The sequence below is a fragment of the Ananas comosus genome, unplaced genomic scaffold (assembly GCF_001540865.1).
Source record: "Ananas comosus cultivar F153 unplaced genomic scaffold, ASM154086v1, whole genome shotgun sequence".
NCBI classification, from domain to species: Eukaryota; Viridiplantae; Streptophyta; class Magnoliopsida; order Poales; family Bromeliaceae; genus Ananas; species Ananas comosus.
Genome location: NW_017892583.1, coordinates 161512 through 178507, shown reverse-complemented (window position 1 = coordinate 178507; position 16996 = coordinate 161512). Strand labels below are relative to the sequence as shown.

Genomic DNA, 16996 nt, shown 5'->3' with positions numbered 1-16996 from the left:
ACTATCTGTAGAATAATGCAATATCTGACCCAATCTCACTAGGGACTGTGAATACACCCGTCCCGCCTGTCGAAGTTACACTAACTGCTACCACGCTAGGTCGTCAGTGGAGAGCAAGTCCAAACAGGACAAACCGACATCAACGCAAAAGCACTAAGCCCGACTCTGGAGTGGCACTTGTGAGCGCTACCAACCGAGTATGCAAGCGTGTCTCTGCCGAGCTCAATCAGGCTCTCACAGGCTATAGTCAAAACAGAATGGTCAAACCACCAAAACTCACGTGCTCTCGGCACAATCTGATGCAAAAACAGCAAACTGGGTCCACCGTCAACCTCAACGGCACTCAACAGTCCGGAACAGCCTAAGCACTGCTGTAAAAATAAGTTCGGCATCCGAGCACGAGCGTAAATGCATTCTACACTATTCTGGGTATCCACCGCCTACAAACTGCGGCGATACAAACAAACTACGGCTCTTAGAGCTAAATCTGGTAATTTCAGAATATGACGGTGTAGAATCGATAGTTTTCTCATAATTCAATTCCAAGTCCAACATGTATAATTTAGCTAATATTCTAAGCTCCAATTTAGATTTAAAAACATGCAAATCTAAAAATCGAGCTACTAAACATGCTAAACAGAGCTAAAAACACATACTGTCAGTGTATAGAATTAGGAGAAAATCCGTAGAATCCGATAAGTATAATATTAACCCACATCGAATGCTAATCCACAACGGCAAGAAGTCGATAGGAGAAGAAATCCCGCACTAGCCCGGCCTCCAACAGCGCTACCACGATGCACGTAGGCTCAACCGGCTCTCCGGCGTGAAGTCCACGTTGATCCGAGCTCCAACTGCGACCTCCACCATGTATGGCTCAAGCTAGAGAGAGAGGAAATTAGAAAAGTGAAATTCTTCAGCTAATTAAATTGATACGTGTACTCATAAATGGAGTTGATAAGCATGGGGGTAGGTGGGATCCTTATCTACCACAAAAATGACCATCCTACCCTCACCAACTCAAACCAAGGATACTACATCCTTCCCCACTACAAAAAGTTTCGTTCTCGAAACTTAAAACATACCTCAAACTTGAGTCTCAAACAAGTAGGGATAGGACTTCCGCATCACCGTCTCCGGCTGTCAGGTTGCTTCACGCTCATCGTGATGACTCCATTGCACTTTTACATAAGGAATGACCCGATTGCGCAATTCTTTCGTTTCACTAGCCAGAATTCGCAACGGTCACTCCTGATATCTCAAGTCCTCGCCAAGCTCCAGCGGAGTGAAGTCGATCACGTGAGAAGGATCGAATATATATCTCCTCAATGCCGAGACGTGGAAAACATCATGAATACCGGTAAGTCGGGGGGGTAGAGCAATCCTGTAAGCAACTGGCCCAACTCACTCCAATACCTCAAAAGGGCCTACAAAGCATGGACTGAGCTTTCCACGCACTCCAAATCTGCGTATCCCTCGGAACGGCGAGACTTTCAAAAACACATGATCTCCAACTTGGAACTCCAAGTCTCGTCTCCTGGTATCGGCGTAGCTCCTCTGTCGACTTTGAGCTGTCAAAAGATGTCGTCGCACAGCTTTAACCTTTTCCTCAGCCTCTATCAGAATCTCAGGTCCAAAAGTCTTCCTTTCACCCACATCACTCCAATGTAAAAGGGATCGACACTTGCATCCATAGAACGCTTCAAACGGAGCCATCTGAATGCTTGTTTGATAGCTGTTGTTGTACGCAAACTCAGCTAGTCTTAAATGTCGATGCCATCCTCCTCCAAAGTCTAGGACGCATGCCCTCAGCATGTCCTCCAAAGTCTGAATAGTCCTCTCCGACTGACCATTCGTCTATGGGTGAAATGCTGTGCTGAAATGCAACTGTATACCCAAGGCTATCTGAAGACTTCTCCAAAAGTGCGAAACGAACCTCGGGTCTCGATAGTATCCTTGGTTTTAGTTGGTGAGGGTAGGATGGTCATTTTTGTGGTGGATAAGGATCTCACCTATCCCCATGCTTATCAACTCTATTTATGAGTACACGTATCAACTTAATTAGCTGAAGAATTTCACTTCTCTAATTTCCTCTCTCTAGCTTGAGCCGTACATGGTGGAGGTCGCGGTTGGAGCTCGGATCAACGTTGACTTCGCGCCGGAGAGCCGGTTGAGCCTACGTGCGTCGTGGTAGCGCCGTTGGAGGCCAGGCGAGTGCGGATTTCTTCTCCTATCGACTTCTTGCCGTTGTGGATTAGCATTCGAGGTGGGTTAATGTTATGCTTACCGGATTCTACGGATTTTCTCCTAATTCTATACATTGACAGCTTGTGTTTTTAGCTCTGTTTAGCATGTTTAGTAGCTCGATTCTTGGATTTGCATGCTTTTAAATCTAAATTGGAGCTTAGAATATTAGCTAAATTATACATGTTGGACTTGAAATTGAATTATGAGAAAACTATCGATTCTACACCGTCATATTCTGAAACTACCAGATTTAGCTCTAGGAGCCGTAGTTTGTTTGTATTGCCGCAGTTTGTAGGCGGTGGATATCCAGAATAATGTAGAATGCATTTACGCTCGTGCTGGGATGCCGAGCTTATTTTTACAGCGGTGTTTAGACTGTTCCGGACTGTCGGGTGTCGTTGAGGTTGACGGTGGACCCAGTTTGCTGTTTTTGTATCAGATTGTGCCGAGGGCACGTGAGTTTTGGTGGTTTGACCATTCTGCTTTGACTATAGCCTGTAAGAGCCTGATTGAGCTCGGCAGAGACACGCTTGCATACTCGGTTGGGTAGCGCCCATGAGTGCCACTCCGGAGTCGGGCTTAGTGCTTTTGCGTTGATGTCAGTTTGTCTTATTTGGACTTGCTCTCCACTGATGACCTAGCGTGGTGGCAGTTAATGTAGCTTCGACAGGCGGGACAGGTGTATTCACAGTCCCTAGTGAGATTGGGTTAAATATTGCATTATTCTACAGATAGTTAGTGTTGGATCATGATAGTATAATGGCATATAGCTGTAGATTGTTTCCAGTTCCTTTACTATCATTGAGCTTTCATTCTGCAGACTTAGTGGGCGAGCCGTTGAGGTCGGTAGCGGTACCCACTGAGGACTACTTTTTGCAGTAGTTCTCACACCCAGTTGGTGACTTTTTGCAGAGCCTTCTGTTGCGGCTGCTGCTACTGTTGAGATTGATCGTGGAAAGGGTATTGTGAGTTAGAGCCCTTCCAATTTTGCTGCAGAGCTAGAGTACCAGCTACAGGTAGTTGTAGTTTATTTTGTACATATGGTTGATGTCTGAGTACTCGCTAGAGCGAGTGTTGTAGTAGTTTTTGTATATGTATATGTAGTTGAACCCCTTGAGGTTTTTTATATATATGTGTTTTCAGATTAATAGCTCTATACTACTAGTTGTGATTTTATATGATTACAGGTATAGGTACAGCTATCGCTTCGTATACAGGGAAAATTCTTTTATATACGGCGGATTTGTCGGCGTGCCCTGGGAAACGAGTAATCCGAGCGTTGGACATCCTCCTCTTAATGGCTTATTTTAGAATAACCACAACCCGGACGCGCATCGCTTGTCTGAAGAGGGGGAATTAAATAAATCCCATTCCTTCTTTTAGATTTGGCGATGAATTAGAGGGATAAACGTGGGTCTTCTTTTCCACTTTATTCTAACCAAAACTGCCAATAGGTGCTTAAAAAGATATAGAAGAGTTAATGACTAATGGAGCTGGTGAAAGCTACCACGACATGTAGGAAAAGAGATACACCCGGTCGGTACCGGTAATGGTGTGTTGAGGTTACGCATATAATTGTATGCATAACCGAAAGGTTGAAAAAAATGTTCAACCTATATATATTATATAAATCCATATATTATACCCTATATATATATAGTAATATATATTTATATATATTTTGTAAGGACTGAGATTTTTGACTGTGCAACTAAACTCTCTGTTGACGATGTTTATGTGTGTAATTTAATTACATAAGCACTCGTCAAGTTTCAGGAGAAAATGAGCTTAAACGGAGAAGTTACGCGATTATTAGTTTTCACTTAAGTGAATAGTAACTCCGGTTTTCCGAAGAGGCCACGGAGTAGAGTTGGCTTCTGGTGCGTATCGGACTCCGTTCATAGCAGTCCAATAGCTCATTTCGAAGGATTCAGCTATTCTGGAACTACTGGCGCTGACGGATTTTGAGTTTGATGCACGGATTTTGAGAAAATCTAAAAATACGCGTTTTATATGTAATTGTGCGTCATTTTGGCCTTATGGAGAGAGATTGGATTTCGTCGCGAATCCGTGACCGTTCGAGGTGAACCAAAATGGTAGCTTTGTTGTCTCCGAAGTGCTGATCGCACTGGTACAATCCGTTCGCAAATCTGACGGACGGATCTACGGAGATCGCACGTTGATCGAGGATGGCGTTTGGTGTGGCAAACGATATTTTCTGCAAAAGGAGGTATTTTTATGTTAACGTTTGAGGTGAACCGGGTCGTGGAGGGTATCGCGCGATTTACTCGCGCTGTGAGGACTGGGGATAGTAAATTGTTGATATTGGAGGGACATTTTCGCAAAATTACATACATTTATAGGTGTTGAAGTTAGTTTTCTTTTTGGTTGGAAACCCTAACCCTAGTAACCTCCTCAGGACCTAACTGGTCCCTGCTAGCCGGATGCGGCGCACCCTCGGCCACACGCGCGCCGCCGGCCGCCGGAAAAATTAGGAACCGGCCACTATTCCATCTTTCTCTTCATCGAACCAACACCTCTCGGACGTACACAGGGAAAAGCTAAGCGAAGCCGGAGGATCCTTCACCGTGTGGTGAGGAGCTACCTTCCGGCGACGGACCTCGCCGTGCCTCCAGCCGTCGGCAGCGCACCGCGACGCCGTCTGGAGCACCTTGTCGCTGCGGCACTGCAGTACCAGCGAGCTTTGCGTGGAGATTGCTCGCGGCCATGCGCGCCACCCTCGTGACCAGCCCTCAGCTGGCTCGGCGTGCCGCCGCGCAACATCGCAGCCAGCACCGTCGGCCGGCGGCGTCCGCTCTCTCTTTGCGGCCGCCTTGACAAAGTGCGGGCCGGCGGGGTAGCTTGCTCGACGCGCCGCTGCGTTCCCGCTGGCGATTGTCCCTTTCGTTCACTCCGGCGAGGTGCTGCCGATCACCCTGAGCTCCGCTGGCCGGTGGCAGCATTGCCCTTGAGACCAACGCTCAAGCGGATACGGGTTCGGTTTGTACGCCGCCGGCCGCCGCCGTTCGGCGCAACGGGTGGCCGTTCGGCGTCTGTTCGACGCGCCCGGGCCGGACCAAATTGGTAGCGGTCGCGGGGCGTGACAGCCGTGCTGCCGGAAGCCGGCCGGAGCAACCTTGCTCCGGCCAAGCCCGAAATAGGGCTTAGTTTAGGATGGGTCTGTGTTCTGAGCTTCTCGAGCCTCCCTGATCAATACGGAAGGGAGCACGATGATCGTGACTCATTTCTGATCATCGTGCTCACCTTGGTTTCTGTCGGGAAGGCCCCGTTCTGCTGTTTTTGCGATGTCGCTCCGTTTCAGCCTTTTTGGCTGCTGTTCCGGGATTGTGCTTGTTTTTTCGGCGATCTGAGGCTGTTCCGATGCCTCCGGAGGTGAGCATGGTGACCGCTGGTCAGTGCTGATCACAATGCTCACCTTCCCGTGGATCAGAAGTGTCCGATTAGTTCTGTTCGGCGCGATCTTCTCTGACTGCGCGTTATTCGCTGAACCTTCGGGTTGCTCCCGCGCTTCCCACAGCGAGCCGCTGTGCTCCGGATCGGGAGCACGGACTCCGGTACGTTGAGACCTGTCAGTACGTGTCTCTGCGGACTTCGGAAGTCCTCGGTTTGCGTGAATGAGCCGCTTGATCGCTCAAATTACATAAAATGATGAGATTTTATGTAATTAGAGGGTCTTTTATGCATTTGTGTTTTGCGTGGCTACTGTGGGCAGCGTGTGGGAGTTTGTAATGACCGCTGGACTGATTGTCCATGGTCCGTTAGCTTTCGCGGAAATCGGTAGGTCGATTTCGGTGCGTTTTTCGGCGAAATTCGCCGAAAGAACGCGGTTTCGGTTCGGATTCTTTCCGACGGTTGGTCGCTCTGTGAGTAGTCGCTAAGCCTTGTTGGTTGGTCACCATCATCACAGTGGGGGTTCGGTGATGACGGGTGAGTGATAGTTGGTTCCGATGTCAAATAAACACATTCGGGAACCCGGATTCGTACAATTATCCGGCGATAATTGTGTAGGGGTGTTATCTTGTGTTTGCTGCCAAAACACCCAAATTGGAGTGCTTTGGGGCAGCAGGTGACTCGTGACATGAGTCGGTGAGTTTCGGGACGCTTAGTGGGTCCCGACGGCGTCCCGGTGTGGTTTTCGGGACTTCCGGCGAGTTATGGTAATCGGTATTGGGAGACCGATCTTCTTGAAATTGTTTGTGGGGTTGTGGATACTGTGATTATTAGTTGTGGGTTAGATGCTAACCCGATGGACCCTCTATAGGTCCTGTCGACATTCTTTTGCAGCCAGGAGACAGACGCGACATCCTTACAAGTGGGTACTTCGATCCGACGTCGGTACAGTGGTGCACGCTTGGTAATGGTTTCTTACCCTTACTCTTCTGTTGTTACTATCGCATAATATATTGAGCCTTGCACCCTTGTTTATTCGTTATACTCTACTCGTTGTTTGCATACTTAGTATCCTGAGTAGGAGTAGAGTAGTTCTATCTTCATGCGTATCTGTTGACCTAGTTGGTCGGTTGTTGCATTCAGTACCTGTTGACCTAGTTGGTCTGTTGTTGCGTTTAGTATCTGTTGACCTAGTTGGTCGGTTATTGCATTTCCGTATCTGTTGACCTGGTTGGTCGGTTCTCGTACTTCGTTTCGGTGACCTGATTGGTCAGTTCTCGTACATCGTTCGATGACCCTTGAGGTCGGTATACCCTAAGGGGTGGGATTGTCGGTTAGCACCGACGGATGATTATAGTTTACACAGTTCCCCTATTTGGCATATTTGTGACCTAGTCAGTCAGCTTCGTGAGTCCTGTCGTTTGATGACCTATGAGGTCGGTGTACCCTGAGGGGTTGGATTGTCGGCTAGTGGCCGACGGTAATTCGGGATTCTATTGATACACTCTGGTGACCTATTCGTCAGTTCGTCGTGCATATGTGTTAGTTGACTTTAGTAGTCAGTGCTTGCATACCTTTGGTGGGATGTCGAGTTGTTCCCTCTTAGTTGACCTGAGTAGTCGTTTCTTGTGCTTCTATATAGTTTGATGACCTATTGGTCGGTTTGCCCCGAGGGGCGGTGATTGTCGGCTGGTTGCCGACATTTGGCTATTGATCATATTCGCATTGATCGCCACAGCTCGAGTGCATTTCACGTACACCAGCGGGTTGATCCCCCGCAGGAGGGTGTTCTTTCCGGAAAAGTGGTCGTACATCCGACCCGTGAGCCCAGCGGTGTTCTCTTTGTGCTAGGGTTACATGCCGGGTGCGAGCAGGTAGTGGCTTTTGCCTGAGGTCCTTAGACCGACACGGCAGTTTAGATTGGGTACTTTTGGACTACTTGTCCGGTTGACGCATATAACTATAGTAGCAGTGGTCACTTGTATATCTTCAGTTCTTTCGTTACATTGTCTTGCTACTATAGTCTTGTTACATGTATACATTCAGTTGTTCATTACAGTAGCGGTAGTTGTACTTTCTTTCATATATATGTCTCTTTCATTCATTATTATTGCTACTGTATTTTTTACTGACCCGTACTGTTGTTTAGCTCTTCCTGATCCGGTGAGTACTCCTCGCCTTCATCGGCTTGCGGTACCCACTGGGAGGGGAGACATATTTACATGTTCTCACCTCCCCCACCATTTTTCAGGTATTGCAGGCGATGAGTTTTGGGACGAGACGTGAGGTACGTTCGTAGCGGTCGATAGAGCTTCCGACCCAGGTTATCGATTTAGTTTTTATCCTTACTATTCTGTTGTTATAGCTTAGTTAGTTTATATGGTTCAGTTAGATGATCATACTTGATGTTTGAATGTTGTGAGCTGGTTGAATTTGTGGATTTGTGGAATTATGGATTTGGTTTATGGATCTTCAGTTTTGGGATGTTTGTATACCTTGTGGTTCTCGGATTTGTATTTATGGATTTACGCATCGTGGTTTTCTACCCCTCGAGGTAGTCGGTTTTTAAAATAGAGTTTCCGTGTGGGAAACAGTTTTCAAAAGATTTTTGAATGATTTTCATGTATGAATGAATTAGATTTTAGAAACAAAAGCTTCTGTGTGGGGAGCACTTTCAAATAGGATGTTTGTTGTATTGTGCATTGCATCATCCAGCGCCTAAGGAGTGCTTAGAGGCATGCATCATTCTAAGGATCGTTAGCTGTATGGGAATGCATATCATGATTTGATTGCTGATTGGTAAATGTAGGTTGTGGTTGAGATCCTGTTGTATAGCTGGTACGCCGTGCAAATACAAAGGAGACTCTGTTCGAGTGGACAGAGGAACTTGGTATTTGTGGCGGGTCTGTACGTCGCGTGGGACAGGTTGAAAAAAAAAAAATGGCACGTTTTCCGCAACTCTGATTTTAAAAGGCTTTTAAAATCGGCCCCGGGGCGTGACAATTTCAGTGTGATAAGGTGGTAAGTAAAAAGATGCTCAAAGAGCCACCCCTGGTACATTATAGCTTGGTCTTGAATTTGAACGTTTATGCGACAAATTTCTGTCATTTAGTGAATCTTCATAAGTTATCTTTATAATCTGTTACATCTTGATAGATTTTGCGCCTTTAGATTATTTTTGATGATTTGATTTTGAAGTATATATGAATAAAGAAATTTTATTATATTTTATCTACATCTTGATGAATTTATAGTAAAATTCTTAATTTTTATGAAATTGATGTAGATTGAAAGAAGTCTATGTGAATTCATTCTATTCATACACTAACATTATTGTTTTCACAATGCAATCATTATATTCTAAACTCTCTCTATTTTGGTACTTTTCTTTTGGCAAATTTTGACAAAAAGGGGGAGAGAGATGAGATTTTGAAGAGAAAAGGAGAGAGAAATTGAAATTGATTAATTTAATACTTAGACACATGAACAAAGGGGGAGAGATTTTCATATTTTTACTACTAACTTTGTTTGTGGAGAAAGTAATCTTTTTGCAGATCATTTGTGTCTAAGTCGTAGAGTTTGTTTAGGAGTTGCACAATTGTAATTTTGTGTTTTCTTTGGATCTTTCACGCGAGAAGTTCATTATTTTGGTGATAGTAATGAATTTCAATTTTAATTTTTGGAGAGTTGAGTGTTGTGAGTATTTTGATGTAATTTTGAGTTTTGTCACAAAATTGCCAAAGGGGAAGATTGTTACGGATTTTAAGTAGCATATTTCATGAAGTAAGTCGGAGTCTTGAAGGTTTAAAGAAGAAGAGACGAAGATTGAAGACTCGAAGACTCAAAACATGAATCCACAATGCTCGATAAGATTAAGTACTATTGATGATGATTTATGAACATTTACAAGTGTTTGGAAGACATTAGAATAGGTATAAATTGATAAAAATTCAAAACTAAGTTTTCCAAGTTCCAGGATCGGGACCCTGAAAGAAAGGTCCGGATCCCGTAAGCCTCTCTGGCTGATACGGAGCGAGGGTCCGGACCTTGGCTCCAGGGTCCGGATCACGTACGTCAGTTTTGCTGTTACGCAAGGAGGATCCGAACCTTGGGATCAAGATCCGGACCCTACTGGAAAGTCCGGATCCTGAACCCGACGTGGGTTTTCCAAATATGGTTTTAAGGTTTCCAAATATGATTTTTTTCAATCATAATCTATTTCTAATGGTTTCCAAATATGGTTTTTCAATCCTAATCTATTTATAATGTCTTCTAAACCTATAAATAAGATTTGGAGGTGCATGTAAAATATGTGAAGCCTAGATTATCTATTCAAAACCCTAGAAGCTTGTAGGTAGTCATTTTCCTCATCGTCTATAACAAGCTTCTCGCAAATTGATTCTTGATGTTCTAATTCTTGATGTTCTTCTAGACTCAATTTGAGAATTACTTACAGATTATTCCCACGGATCTTTAATGATATTCTAAGCAATAAATCATCATCGACCGTATTGTTCTGGATCCGGACGGAGTGTGCTCATGGATTTGAGTCGGCGTTGTGGATTCGACGTGTCGAAGCTTCGTGGATTCAAAGTGTAGACGTTCTGTGGATTCGGGACGTGGCGTTCGTGGAGTCGGACGTGGGGCGTGGACAACTTGGCGGCGTGCGCGAGATCCGAAGAAGATAAAAGAGAGGTTTGAGTCCGTGGATTCGGTAATCACCTTGTAATCTTTTATTTCGTAGTGGATTGTTATCGCGTGTTGGTCCCGTGGTTTTTCTCCAAATTGGAGTTTTTCCACGTAAATCTCGGTGTGTTATTTTATTTTCTGCACTTATTTTTTGTCGCATTGAGATTTGCGATTTTGGGCAATACACCTATTCAGTCCCCTCTAGGTGTTTGGTAGTATCTAGATAGATCCTTGGATTTCCATTTCCAACAAATGTCTAATATTTTAATATCAAATTTTAATTAATAGACCTGATATATAAAGTCTAATAATTTAAATTATATTTGATGAATTAATTTTGAAATCTTTATTGAAGGGTTTTAAGAATGTGGTGCATATACGGATGTAATACAAGAATCCTTAATACGGTGCACACAAAATTTCAAGAGAGATGAGAAATCTTTGTTTTCGCCCGTTGCATACTGATGTTCCATACACTGGGCATAATATTAGATGATTGATGGAGTATTTGATAATTAATATTATAAAACATAATTATATAATTTAAATAATTCAATATACTATAGAAATTTATTTTTGATGCAAATTTTAAAGTTGGCTTATGATGCAATAGGTGCGTTCAAAATTTTTATTGAAGATGTGACAAACTTTCATTAGTTCATGCCTTAATTTTACTAAATTTATTATTAAAAAATTAGATTGATTTATATGATTTATTTATAGAAATAGCCTATGCAATGATTTTCTCATATTTGAAAATAGGAAAGAGGAGAGGAGATTTGAGAATGGGAGAGAGGAGAGGGGATTAAGGAGCACTTGCCACTTGCCTCTCAAACTATATATATATATATATATAGAGTTGAGCTAGAATACTATCGGTAGCAAATGGATTCCGTTGCCACCCATTTGTTTTCGATGATGGAGCATCCAAATCGACGATCGGCACTGTTGAACATGAATCTATACCACTTGAAGTGTTTAGAAATCAAATTTCATACATTTTCGATATTATTCTCTTATCCATCGAGTGGACACAAAAATAAACAGCTGAAAATGAATATTCTTTAAAAAATGATGATAGGAGTCTTGTAGTCAAGATCAAGAGTGTAGATCTTGTTTTAAATAGTTTAAAGAATTTTCTAACAAAAATTCAATTGATTTGGATATCTTTATGCCGTTAAACGAGAAAATGCCTCATATCGACCACTAAAATTACAAATTTTGAAACCCTTTGATCATTAGGCAAATGATGTCGAAAAGATTTTAAATTTGATTTCTAAATACTTCAAGTGGTATAGATCATGTTCAACGGTGCCGATCGTCGATTTGGAGGATCTATAATCGAAAACAAATGGGTGGCAATGGAGCCCGTTTGCTATCGATAGTATTCTAGCTCAACTATATATATATATATATATATAACTAGGCTGGAATGCTATCAATAGTACCAAGTTATTGGTGCTATTGAATTTTTAGCCCTTGGATTGAGAAATATACGGTTAGGATGATGTGGGCCCTCTAGGGTTGAGTGGGTGGTTGGTTGAATAGTATAATCTAACGGATAAAAATAATCAAAGGGATTAATCTAACGGCAGAAAACTTGATAGCACCAAGTGCTTGGTGCTATCGATAGCATATGTAAGATATTGATTCCTCGTCCTATTAAACCACTTTTGGTCAAAAGGACCAAAGCGTGGCGAGAGAGATGCTTGGACATGTTCTATTTGACATTCCAAAGAGGTTGGAAGGGTCAAAGTTGAGTTCTAAAAGAGATAATTGAGTTTTAGCATTGCTCGGCGCAAAATAGTAGTCGAACAAGTGCTAAACATCAGTCTGGGCATTGTGTAACCGGTTAAACATCGGGGTGGTACCGGTACCCCATAGCAGACCGAGAGTAGCAGCTCTCGGGTTTGAGTAATTTTGGCTGTTAAACCGGTGATACCCCTGATGCGTACCAGTACCAGACTAGTTACCCGAAAAGGCAGCTCTCAGGTTTGGCCTCTGTGCAGCTGTTAAACCGGTGACAGATTACCCGCGTACCAGTACCAAGTGCAGAAAACTATAGATTGCAGTATGTTACAAATGGTAATTGTTGGGGGGTTTTATTGCAATTGTGGCAGCCTATAAATGGCCCCCATCTTCCTCTCTTGTGTTCACAGCCAGAGAACCTCCCCTTTACTCATTTTTCTCCTTCTCTCTCTAGAAGCTTTCTCAAGGGTGAATCTAAGAGGAGGACTTGGTGGAGATTAAAGCTTGGAAGTGGATCTTTGTCTTCTTCATCTTCTTCTTTGGCTTGGAGAAGTTGTGGAGAGGTAAGCTCTTGGAGCTTTAATGTCACGCCCCGAGCCTGATCCCTTTGGCTGGTTTGAGAGCGTCGAACAGACGCCGAACGGACAGAGCCTCCCCTGTCCGCTCAAGGCTCAACAACCAGTATCAATAGAGTTTAAGGTTTGCATAAGCGGAAGTATACACAATGGCTTGCACGAGGGCAAGCAATAGCCAATAGTGAAAGTAAATACTACACTTAGGGGTCGTTTGGTTGGATGTAGTTGTAGAAACAGTGTAGTTGGAAATACATGCAGTTATAAATGCTGCAGTTATAACTACACCTAGTCTGTTTGGTTTTATACAGTTGCAACTGCTGCAGTTATATTTCCTCTGTTTGGTAGGCTGCAGTTGAGATTTGTATTTATAAATACTGTCACCTTTTAGATAGAAAGGTGAGATTACCTCTCTTAAGATAACATACTTATGAGATTATATAATTATTAAGTAAGACTTATATATATATATATAATTTACATATTATAAAATTATATATGAATTTAATAAATTTTAAATGCAAACATATTATAAATTTGATCATAACAAAAATTAAAACATTATTGAACTATAAAACTGAATATAAATTAATCCATAATAGAACTAACAAATAAAAATATAAAATAAACTGACGTCAAGTCCACACATACTTAAAATGCCAAAAATAAGAAAATAAGGTTCATAGAAGAGTCTATCATATTCACCAACATTTTAAAATGACTGAGACTAAGATAGAGCCTAAGCTTTTATTTCTAAAAACAAAATATCATTTTCTTAAACCTAAGGATTTGGTTCATCCTCATCAGAATAGAATCTTGTTCGCCGAAAGCGTTGCATCCATTTCATACGCATCTCTAAAGGCTTTGCCATAAAGCATCTAGCTTGCACATCATTCTCCATTAAAAAATCATAAGCATCTTCGAGTTGTTCAACTGAAAATGGTAGTTTCATTACCTCCTGAAATAGCTCATTCGAAAATTGAAGAGATCTAGTTCCTTTTAAGGCCGTTGCGACTTGTCCTACTTGTGTTGCTAATTCACGTATCACTTCAGTTTCACTATCACGTAGCCTTTTTTCACCAATTCTTTTATTCTTGCCTTTTGAAGAGTTTGATGTAGTTTCCTTAGGAGTAGAAGGTAATTGGGAGGATTCTGTGAATATTATATCATCCAGACCAGTATCACCCTCGTTAGTTGTATCAATGTTAATAAAAGAAGGACCATCTAAGTTCACACCGAGTGCTTGATCAGTTTGCTTCGTATATTTGCCCGTCGCTTGATCATTGCCACATATCAAAGCCAGCTCTTCATAATCATTGATCGGTTTATTAATATATGGCTCATCTTTTGGATTGGCCTATTGAAAATATTCCAGATTAACATGTATTAATTTCATATAGATAAATTAATAGTAAAATAATAGAAAAATACTTGTAGATTACTTTACCTGAATATATGTCTTGTACTCATCTTCTCCCATTATTATTTTTTTCTCTTTCTCATCCCACCCAACACCGCTTTTCTCCTTGAGTTGTTTGATTTGTAACCATCTCGCTCGTAGTGTTCTCAAATGATTCCTAACATTGCTTTCGGTTATCTTACATCCAAATTGTTCATTGACAGCTACCACCGCTGCATTGAGAGTTTGAGGCTTAAAAGACTTGTCAATCTTCATTCCTTGTCTAGCTTGCTCAGCCATAAATTGAATGAAAAATCTACTCATAATAGAATTCCATTTGAAAGCACTGATTTTCTTGGAGCTAATATTACTACGTATTTCATTATCCATAACCTATAAAAAAAAGAAAGTGAGATAATAGAAAAGATAAATCAAAAAAGTATATCTAATATGTTTTAATATATATCACAAATGTCTGATATATAAAAGAAAATACAACAACATAGAATCAACCGAAATGTAATCACACAAAATAGAACACAACACAAAACTCATATAGAAAATTATTTCTACTTAGTTATTTCGACTTTGCCACATTTCCATCGCTATCCTATTCCTCTTTTCCTCCCATTCGCGTGCCTCCTCCCTATATTCTCGTCGAGATCGTAATTGAGGTAATTGAGTGGAATGAGATGATTGTGCTAGCCATTCTTCTTCACTTGGTACTAATTCATCTCCTCCATGAGACATTATATAGTTATGCACAATGCAACAAGCAAGCACTAGATCCACTTGCGTTGAAAAAGGAAAGAATGGTCTGGAGGTTAAAATTTTGAAACGGTTTTTTAATGAACCAAATGCACGCTCAACCGAGGTTCGTAGAGATGAATGTCTATAGTTGAAAAGCTCCTGTGGGTTTGAAGGAGTACGAGCTCCCCATTCTCGTAAATGATATCTAACACTTCGATAAGGTGATATAAATCCAGGTCTAGTTGAATAGCCTGCGTCAACCAGATAATATTTTCCTACAAGATAAACATAATAAAAATTTTATATCATTATTAAATTTGAAACTTTTTCTATTATAAATATTTTATATAATATTTAGTTTACCTTGAGGAACCCTGAGACCACATGGTCTTTCAATAGCATCTCGTAAGACAAGTGCATCATGTGCTGATCCCTCCCATCCAGCTAAGACGTATGTAAAGTGCAAGTCAAAGTTTATCGCCGCTAATACATTTTGTGTAGGGTAAGATTTTCTACCACGAAATGCCGCAACTTCTGATAATGGAACTGATGCATGTATGTGCGTACCGTCAAGTGATCCTATACAATCCTATCATAATCATTCATATAATATTAACAATAATTTTGACGTGAACTTTAACAAATTATAGTTTCTTGTATTTTAGGAGAGAATTTTACTTTGAAGAATGGCATAAACTTACGGTTCGATGCAATTCTTTGATGCACTATCATGCTTGGTGGTCTTATTAAGTCATTGCGAAGCTCACCAATTGCATGTAAAACTTGATTGAAATATCGGCTTACTGTTTCACCAGAACGAATAAAATTATGCGCAACTACTCTATTCCTAACGTTATGTCCAATTGTATGGAGAAACATTGCAAGTTGCTCTTCCACGCAAACATTGAGAGTGTCAGTAAGCAGTCCTCGCTGACGTAAAATTTCGGATAGTCGAAAAAAAAGATCTCTCCTCATTCGAACCATATTTAGACATGCAACATCGGTTCCATATAATAATCTCTCTATATAAATGCTTCGTTTGGATTCTCTGTTAACCACAGGCTCTCTAATAATAGTTAAACGATGCCTATACCAAATTAAAAATGCATAGACTGCTGCAACTACAACTTGTGCTGCGGCTTCGATATCGTTGTTGTCGAAGAAAAAAATTTCATCGGCCATCTATAATTAACAATAGATAAAAATAAAATAAAAAATCTCATAATACAATTCAATGTATTAAGATAACCCAATAGCATCAATGCAGTATCAAAACACATAGCATTAAATATAAAATACTATATATATATATATATATATTAAAAAAATAAAGTATGCATGATAAATTAACTAAATCAATTACCAGGACTAGAGAGAGAGAATAATGAGTGTGATGATTATTTATGTGTGTACGTGTGTGAGAGAGATTGAGGGAGAGAGAGAAAGAGATAGACGCACCACCCTAGGACCTATTGTGAAGCACGAGAATTGAAGAAGCACGAGAGTTGAACAGCAGCCGCCGCAAACCCTAGGACCGAATGATATTTTCAGGAAAAAAAGTAATAAATAAAAAAAATTAGAGTTTTTTTTTTGGGGGTGAACCGACTCGGGCCCAACTGCTGCAGTTGGTACTGCAGCCAATTTGGCTGCAGTACCAACTGCAGCAGTTGGGCCCATTCATGCGGATGCAACTACTGCAGTTGAGCCCAACTGCACCAAGCCAAACAAAAAAGTAATTGATGCATGCATTTCCAACTGCACTGCAGTTGGAAAAACATGGAACCAAACAGCCCCTTAGGAAATCAATTACAATTTTGCATCATTTCTTTTTACATCCCATTCTTCCAAAATATAACATTGATATTAAATAAACTCTCTTACATCATTCATGTCCTTTCTTTTAACAACTATAATCATCAAAATACAAAAGATGATATATCAAAAGGGTATGCAACTAAGGAATAAAACATCTCAGGCGGTCTCTACCTAGGGCGCGATGCCCTTACCGCGGTCGTCTGCCGACTCACTCGGTCCCGACTCTGCGGAAATAGGGGTATAACAAAGTTTTCAGTGGGTTCGGCAACCAACCACGCCGACTATCCCACTAGGTCTAATCAGGCATAATAGAATAGAAGAAAGAAAGTAACCAACTAACAAATGCAACTAATATGCCTGAACA

At 41.4% G+C, this 16996-nt stretch overlaps 2 protein-coding genes across 2 annotated transcripts; both read right to left on the bottom strand.

The window, feature by feature from the left end:
- Window positions 1-13449: 13449 nt before the first annotated feature.
- LOC109705422 (L10-interacting MYB domain-containing protein-like) lies at window positions 13450-14457 on the bottom strand. Its single transcript, XM_020226157.1, has 2 exons — window positions 14116-14457; window positions 13450-14025 (listed from the first exon to the last, which is right to left on the bottom strand). The coding sequence occupies exons 1-2, from the start codon at window positions 14455-14457 to the stop codon at window positions 13450-13452; spliced, it is 918 nt and encodes a 305-aa protein (XP_020081746.1).
- Window positions 14458-14640: 183 nt separating this feature from the next.
- Window positions 14641-16494, bottom strand: LOC109705421 (putative nuclease HARBI1). Its single transcript, XM_020226156.1, has 3 exons — window positions 16420-16494; window positions 15181-15406; window positions 14641-15092 (listed from the first exon to the last, which is right to left on the bottom strand). Exons 1-3 carry the CDS (start codon window positions 16492-16494, stop codon window positions 14641-14643), a joined length of 753 nt encoding a protein of 250 aa, XP_020081745.1.
- Between the last annotated feature and the right edge of the window lie 502 nt (window positions 16495-16996).